We start from the raw sequence: 7,871 nt of genomic DNA, 5'->3' as shown, positions 1-7,871 counted from the left end.
TACTATAGCCAACTGTCAAGTTCTCAGAGTAATTCAATCCTGATAACTTAAAGATCCTGCATCACATAAACTCAAAATCATGTCCTAACAGGAATCTTGCCAGTCCAAATGTGAAAAAAGTTCCAAACTCTTTAGAACTAAATCATGATCTCTCTCATTTGAAGTTGCATATCATCTGGCTACCAGGACAACATTAATCGTCATTTATGTAGTAGTATTTTAAATTTTTTTTCATGGAACAGACATAGTTGTGAAACAATTGTCAACTGAAGCAACTGGATTGAAAAAAGGTTGGCAAGAAAGGAAAAAGAGAACAAACAACAGACACAAAGATAGTTGAAAACGGTCCCTTAGAAACTAAAGCACATGAAGAGAGAAACATGGTTAAGACTTAGATTTACCTTCTCCGGAGATTATCCATTTTCAGACTTTCATAAACTGCATGCAGAGAATCCAAACTCTCCATTAATAGATCAAAGTAAAATGATTTTTCTGAATTTTTTGAACCATCTATATTTGATCTTATGGAATCCAATCCTGGCCTATCAAGTGCTATTCTAGAAGGCAATCCAATGATGGAGTTAATCTTGCAGTAGTTCTCATGAAATTTGCTATTAAGAAGAAACTCCCAAGATGACTTTGGAATCTCTTGAGAAACTACAGATGACTTCTTGCACATTTGCATTATAATATCACAAAAAGCATTCCATTCTGAACCAACAGTAGAATTAGCCTCGGACAAGTAGCCAGAATCACCATCTCCCCAAAGAAGAACAATAAAATGGTTATAGAAACTGGGACTCAGACCCTCAGCCATTGCTGTGATGCAATCATTTGCCAACGATGATGAAGGGCTCCTTCGTAGTGCACATCGAAACATCTGCAAATACATAGCAAATAAAGGTTGTTAAAGCTCATAACTAAGATATAAAAGCCAGAAACTTTTATAGATAGAAATGTGGTACAACTAATTCAAGGGCTAATAAAATTTCCCTTTTAGAAAATTATAAGTGCTTTAAAGCGTCAGCAATATTGGCGGAAACAGAAAATGAAAGTTTCACTTATAGGGGCCAAAAAAACTATGCAATAGAAAAATAAATAGCACAGACTTGTCAAAAGAAATCATGACAAATTGAACAGTAACAAGAGTAGAGCACTTGAACTAATAAACTACAAGCATACAAGTTATAATACCTGCCGATTGTTTACTTTCACATTGATATGTGCCTCAACAGCATCAGCCAGTCCTACAATCTTCAAGTCATGGGGAACGGATGCTGCTTCTGAGAATCCTAAATTATGGGAGAGATTGCCTCTGCCCAAACACGAAGGCAGCAGATACCTGCAAAGGCATAGCTTCCCTGACTGCATTTACAGCACACGTAAATTATGAACCACTGGAAAAACAATACCAAGAAAACACACAAAGTACATTGCAGCATCATAACCTATCAGCAAAAGGAAGGCATAAGAGACAGAAAATTAATTTTGGTAGTAAATGTATGAAAAAAAAAGTAATAACGCACTGGCTACACCGTTGAAAACCAAAGCAGAAGTTAAGGTCAAAAGCATGAAAGGGGGGGAACTTACATAAAGGAGTAATATGTTTTCTGGTGCCAGAACAATGATGTCTGTATACAGAAGTGGTCCCACCTTCACACTGGAAAAAAATCAGAGGAAATTATAGCAAAGAATCTTAGAAGATCAGCCAAGTAAAATAAAACAAAAGCAAACGTAGCAATACCCAGGTCGTGTCACAATGACAGGAGCAGCAGCAATTGCAGGTATGCTCCAGCTCATATCAGGTTTAACATCAAATAGAATCTCATTATTTATTTCAACAGTTTGAAGCCTTAAAGACAGTAATTTTTTTTGCTCTAGGAGCAGAAAGCAAATTACGGGAGCTGCATCATCATCAGTTGCAAGAAAAACCTGGATATGAGACCAGTAGTTAAATACAGATATTTAAATCATAAAAATAAATATAAATTTCAGAGGATGTGGATGGGAAGTCAGTGAATTGGAAAGCACAAAAAAAAAGCATAAAAGAGCAACAAACTAAGCCTTACCATACAATATGGGATCAGCTATATGGATCATATTGCAACATTAATAAAGAGAAATGCCAAAAAAACAGAAAGGGATCAAGCACCTTAGAAGCAGCTGTGTGAGCACCCTTCCCCTGCCATATTCTACGGAAGCAGAAGCGCTTCGGTAATACACCAGCAGGAACTATAGCAGATGCACTAGCATTTTCTACTTCAAGGCTAGAATTAATTACTTCAGCGACCCAAACTGAATGCTGCATTTTTACTGCATACATAGTCACAAAGGCATAACTAAATTATATACATGGAAAATACCCACTACTGATTTTTTTTCCCAAAAAAAATGGAAAAATAATAGCAGGGAAAAGCATTAATTACGCAAAGTTAAATATATAACCTTTGTTATATGATGCCATTAGAGGGATTTGATCACTAGCCCAAATCGTTCTTTCATCAAAATCCCTCATTATGTTCAGTTTTCCTCTTTCTTCAATGTAAATTGACTGCAAAATTCAAGGCATGTACTATTTTCAGCTCTAAACATAAAATCAACTATCAAACGGCTCAAAATGAAGAATCAATGTTAATGTATGTAAAATCTCCAAATAATATGCATTCAATTACTCACCTGTGGTTCTTCAAGTAGATCCTTCAGAATCAGATGTGAGGACATTGTGCTCGATTCTCCCTTAATAAGATGATCATATGCAGTCAGAAAACTAAAACTATGTTGTGGGCTGTGCCCACTTTCTCTTCTATTACGAATTATATCACGGGAACCTAATGAAGGGCTTGAAAATTTAAAAGGGCCATGTGTTAATGAATTTCCATCTGCCACCTGTTGGAGTAACAGGCCAAATGGAAGAGACCATATGGATATGATGGAACAAGGAAGCGGAATGGATACTACTTCACCTGTTACACAAAACAAAAGTGTTGGAAAATCAGTTTCGTTCTGCAATAAGAAATCAGGTTTGAACTAATACACAATGAGTTTAATAAGCCAAAACGAACTCAATGAAACAGGTAAATCCTAGAAAGAGTAAACCACTACAGAAATAAGATACTGGCTCCTCTCTAACGGAAATAAGCATATTGAGATTCTGGCCCTAATGCTTCAACCTTAAAGAAAAGGAAAAAAAGAGTGCATGAACCACACTTTAATCCTTTGTTCCCTTTTGTTCAGACACTTTAATCCATACTTAAGAACAAGGAATGCACAACTTGACAAAAACAAACTGTTCTAAAACTATTCATATCACCTACATTAGTTGTATATAGTTATCAAATGCCAACCATCCATAAATACAAGGTCCATGCCAGATACATATCAGAACTACACAAACTATGAACCCAAACATTGTGAGTGATTCGGAATGATATGGTGAACATAATTCTAGCTCTTGCATTCAAAAAAGCCGAAATCATGAAACATCCCAATCTCCTGATAATAAGGATACTTCCTCGGATTAATATAGAATGGCAAGAGTTTGAGATATACTATGAAAGTACTATGGCAAGATTCTTAACGAATCAATTTTCATCTATAATGCTTACCTGATGTATTGTAAATTGTTAAAGAATCAATCTGTAAGACACAAAGAAGAGCTTCCGACATGTCACCCATTCGGCACCAGCATGCCTAAAATTAAGGTAAAATTGTTGTCAAAAAAATTCCATTCAGTACAAAAGGAGGAAAATGGAACAATAATTTGATTCTCATCTAGTTAAAACATCAATTTCACGATCAATTAATTACTTAACAAACTTACCTTGATGACTGGAGAAGGTAAGGTAAATCTCTTAAACACTCTAGAACCAACGCTCCAAATTATACTGTTACAGGCAAGTAAAATGCTCAAATCGAGCTCAAAATCAAGTCATTTTATTGTTAAATTCAGAATTACAAGAATTTAACAAAAAAAAGTAACAATTAATTACTTTAAATCGAAACTTTATCGCTTCAATCTGGTTAAATCAAATGCAAGGTGAAATTATTTACCGGTTGCCTCGAATGAAAAGCTCGTGATCTCGGCGGTCACTGAGGGCTGAAGCCGAGGCGTCATTATCCAAGTTCTCGTCTCGTTGCCTCGCGATTTCTGGATCGAAGAGGAGATAATCGTAATTATCGGCCGAATTATACGGCGGTTTTCCATCGAGTGCCTCGGCGATTAATCCAAACGGCTTGAACTCGCCGAGTACGGTGAGTTGGCGAACGCCAACGGGCATATTTTTGAGGATGAGTCGACTCGCTGAGACGATTGCTAGCTGGTTAAGTGAGTGAGAGAGTGGGAGAATAAAAAAACAAAATGAACTAATGATGCTTCTCTGAGTATCTCCCGCTCTTTTTTTCTCTTGAATTTTTAATTTTCGACCGAAGCTAAAACCCTAAAGCGTTTTCTGTTTGGATCCTTGGAATGGTGTGTCCCCGATAGGGATAAGAACAGACCTACGCTGACTCAGGAAACGTTATTCCAATTCTTCAAAAGCCTATTTTAACACATATTTTTTAATGAATATAAAAATGTTTCGTTTTTATAGTAAAATTAATTAAATTTTGAAGATAAATACGTAGGATTCAACTTACTACTAAACCATCAAATTATCATTTATGATAGAATTAAGATATTTAACTATATTTGTAAATAATTACCTTCACAAAGCACCATTAAATTACATCAAACTAATACCCAAACATTTAATTTATTAATTAATACATAATCTTTCTATATCTGAATTAAAAAAAAACATCAACTAAACCTATGGGGTGTGATATGATGGTAAGATAGTAGTATATTAAAAGGAATTTGACCGAACATTCATGGAGCATATTCGACCCTGTTGAAACATTCCAGAATGTGCATGGTATAAGGAAAAGTATTTTTATATTATGAAGTATACATATTTACAATGTTGTACATTTGCTGTTACTTCTTGTCTTGCCTTTTGCTGTCCTTTATCCGTGGGACAATCGACCATGTAGAAACGTTCAAAAACATGCATGGGGCATTTGACCCTGTTGAATGAACGTTAACCGTTGGTGTTTTGTTTCTAAGCTTTGAATGATAACCGTTGGTGTTTTGTTTCTAAGCTTTGAATGAAATCCATCGCGGGAAGAAAACCATTTGTTGGAAACATGCACGCAAGTGACGCAACTAAACGAGCAATTAACAAAACAAAACAAGGGTAGCAGTACGTTTACTATTAAAACCACACATTCATTAAACAAAACAACGCACACAACAGCAAACAACTACCAGAAAACACACTAGGAAATCAAAACCTTGGCTAGCGTAGATACACCAGACCAGTTTTTTACATGATCGGCTGGTTTAGTTTTTACTTGGAACCTAAATCAAGATAAAGGACAACAATAATCACAAAAGAGTTTCTTAGATGAAGATCAGCGCTAGGCGGCCTTCATGGGGGAAAATGAAAACCACATTTTTCCTGAACAAAAGCGGATTAACTGTTGTTCCTGTGCTTGGATTCATCGATGGGCATGCCTTCTTCTGCAGCACGTTCCCCATCAGACTTATCAGTGGTGCTGAGACCTCCTTTGCGCCCCATTTCCTGGTACCCTTCTCGCCCTATCTGCTGCTTTCCCGCCTCCCCTCCTGGGTGCCTCCCTTCACACAGCAAAAACAAGACAGTCAAAAACTGCAACTTTCAATGCAAAACTGACTAAAAACACAAGAAGGAAAATCTGTTTATTTACCTTCAGCAAGTCGTTCCTGGGCTTCCAAGCTTTTCCCACTAGTTCCACCGGGAACCACGACCTCTCCTTGCCTGGCCCTAGCATCAAGCTCAGCTCTTTCTTCGTCGGAGGCGTTTTTCACTTGCTCTGAGGCCATTCTTGTGCCTTTTTGTCTTGGTTTTTTGACAGACGAACGCCTTTTTTGCTAGTTGTGATGCGGTCGGAAAACGGTGCTTTTAGCGGCGACCTGGGGCGAGTGAGTTTATAAGCGGAGTAGGGAGTGACGTGCTGTCATCTTATGTGACGCGTGCTGGAGTACGTGGCAGAAAGGGGTGTGGATTGTATGCCACGTAGGTCACATTGGGACAAATATAATGACACGTGTCTTTTGCATGTCTTCTTGCTTTTTGCTAAGGCCCTTTTAGGCAAAATAATAAAAATTACGGAAAGCAAAATGACAATTGGCCTAACCTAATCGAAACCTTCCCATTTGTCTCCTTTTTCCCAGACAATTATTATCGTTAATTCTCTTATATTTAATTCATTCACAAAGGTAAATTCAAGTTTTGGTGTTAAATAATATCTTTCCAATTTTTAACCTTTTTACCATTAAAAAATATAATTAAAACTAAATTGTTCTGTTTTCTATTGATTAAAAATAAAGTATATACATAATGTTTGATTAAATATGTAAAACATATATTACGATAAATCTAAAAATATATTAAAATTTACGCATAATTTAATTAAAAAATATTGCTTAGTAAAGAGACATTGATAATAATAAAATAACTTGCTCACTAGAGCAACAAAATATTCACATATAATTTGTACAATAATTATAGGCATTTTTAATAAATAAAATACATAAAAAATTTTAATTTATCATCATATTTACAAAAAAAAAATATCAAATTTAAATCACCTATATATCCTTTAATTTAGTCCAAATATGATTAAAAGTTACAATATATTTATGAAATATGTCTCTTTTTTTCATTTAATATTTTTTATCATTAAATTTTAATAAGTTTTAAATCAAATTAAAAAGTACAACGTTCCTATTTATCAATAAATAAATAAATAAATAATTTAGACATGTACATTTGACCCTCGTTTATTTGACACCTCGACACCATCTTGTCTTACATGATGTTGCACTCTTTTCTATAGTAATGTCTTACTGTTTTATTTAATTTTAACCATAATTTTTTGCTTTGCTAAGGTAATGTCATTAATTTTCTCCAAAACGACTGTACTTTGTGCCATTCTTGACCATTTTTTTCTATTTCTTTTTTCCATTAAATTTCAGAATCTATAATAAAAGAGCATATTCTATTTTTCACAATTTACTTTTTATATATTAACATCACTTTATTTGCATATTTTTACATAAATTAAATTATTTAAGTAAAATTTTAATAATAATTAAACAAAAATAATTTGATTCTAATGATGTTGCATGCAATCTTAACAAATATCTAAAATAATAAACAAAACATTCATGTAAAAAGAAACTGTTGCTTCACTTGATACATGGATCAAACACAAACTGATAGGAAACAAAGGAGTTTCACCACTTTTATACAGATAAAGGAGTCTCCTTTTTCCACTGACTCAAAAGGAAAGCAACAAAAAGACCTGCCTAGTACTATGATACACCATGATCTTGGAAACATTCCTTGTAGTTTTAGATTAGTTCTGAGCAAAGAGCTGTCCATCAGGAAGAGGTTGGCTGGTTTGGTTTATACCCTCTGGCTTGCCCTGTACTTGCTCTTTTCAATCTGAACGCCTTCTTCTTCTGCACGTTCCCCGCCGGACTTATCACCGGTGCTGAGACCGCCTTGGTGGCCCATTTCTTGGTACCCTTCCGTTCGTATCTGTTCCTTCCTCGTCTGCCCTCCCCGGCTCCTCCCTTAGAAAAAAGCCTCATAAAAGCACAAAAATACTTCGAAAGCATGAGAATATAAGGCTCTCAATAAAAGGGCTTTTACATTATTTAATTAATTACCTTCAGCCAGGTGTTCTTCAGCTTCGAGGCTCTTGCCGCCGGTTCCGCCAGGGATGACGATCTCTACTTCCCTTGCCCTGTGATCGAGCTCCTCTCTTTGCTGCTGGTAACTCAT

At 35.5% G+C, this 7,871-nt stretch overlaps 3 protein-coding genes across 4 annotated transcripts in view; all 3 read right to left on the bottom strand.

The window, feature by feature from the left end:
• The window catches only part of EMB2771 (E3 ubiquitin ligase), a 16,141-nt gene extending 11,779 nt beyond the window's left edge, over nt 1–4,362 (bottom strand). For both annotated transcript variants that reach the window (XR_002445981.1, XM_021439865.1), the window contains exons 1-10: nt 4,051–4,362; nt 3,821–3,884; nt 3,606–3,690; nt 2,677–2,963; nt 2,446–2,551; nt 2,153–2,313; nt 1,745–1,932; nt 1,591–1,660; nt 1,195–1,365; nt 402–880 (exon numbers count right to left, since the gene is read on the bottom strand). Coding sequence is in view for 1 of the 2 variants with exons in the window: in XM_021439865.1 (XP_021295540.1) it covers nt 402–880; nt 1,195–1,365; nt 1,591–1,660; nt 1,745–1,932; nt 2,153–2,313; nt 2,446–2,551; nt 2,677–2,963; nt 3,606–3,690; nt 3,821–3,884; nt 4,051–4,277 (1,838 nt within the window). In the remaining variant the exon portion in view is untranslated. The remainder of the gene's footprint in view (nt 1–401; nt 881–1,194; nt 1,366–1,590; nt 1,661–1,744; nt 1,933–2,152; nt 2,314–2,445; nt 2,552–2,676; nt 2,964–3,605; nt 3,691–3,820; nt 3,885–4,050) is intronic.
• An 878-nt stretch (nt 4,363–5,240) lies between these two features.
• Nucleotides 5,241–5,959, bottom strand: LOC149526600 (late embryogenesis abundant protein D-19-like). The gene is made up of 2 exons (XM_089785026.1): nt 5,767–5,959; nt 5,241–5,677 (listed from the first exon to the last, which is right to left on the bottom strand). Exons 1-2 carry the CDS (start codon nt 5,900–5,902, stop codon nt 5,514–5,516), a joined length of 300 nt encoding a protein of 99 aa, XP_089641152.1. The 5' UTR covers nt 5,903–5,959; the 3' UTR covers nt 5,241–5,513.
• A 1,531-nt stretch (nt 5,960–7,490) lies between these two features.
• LOC110425442 (em-like protein GEA6) lies at nt 7,491–7,871 on the bottom strand. Its single transcript, XM_021440362.2, has 2 exons — nt 7,757–7,871; nt 7,491–7,660 (listed from the first exon to the last, which is right to left on the bottom strand). Exons 1-2 carry the CDS (start codon nt 7,869–7,871, stop codon nt 7,491–7,493), a joined length of 285 nt encoding a protein of 94 aa, XP_021296037.2.

The sequence above is a fragment of the Theobroma umbraticum genome, unplaced genomic scaffold, assembly GCF_002168275.2.
Source record: "Theobroma umbraticum cultivar Fairchild unplaced genomic scaffold, ASM216827v3 scaffold_81.0, whole genome shotgun sequence".
NCBI classification, from domain to species: Eukaryota; Viridiplantae; Streptophyta; class Magnoliopsida; order Malvales; family Malvaceae; genus Theobroma; species Theobroma umbraticum.
The sequence above is the reverse complement of the archived record's forward strand: the minus strand, read 5'-3'. Positions and strand labels throughout refer to the sequence as shown.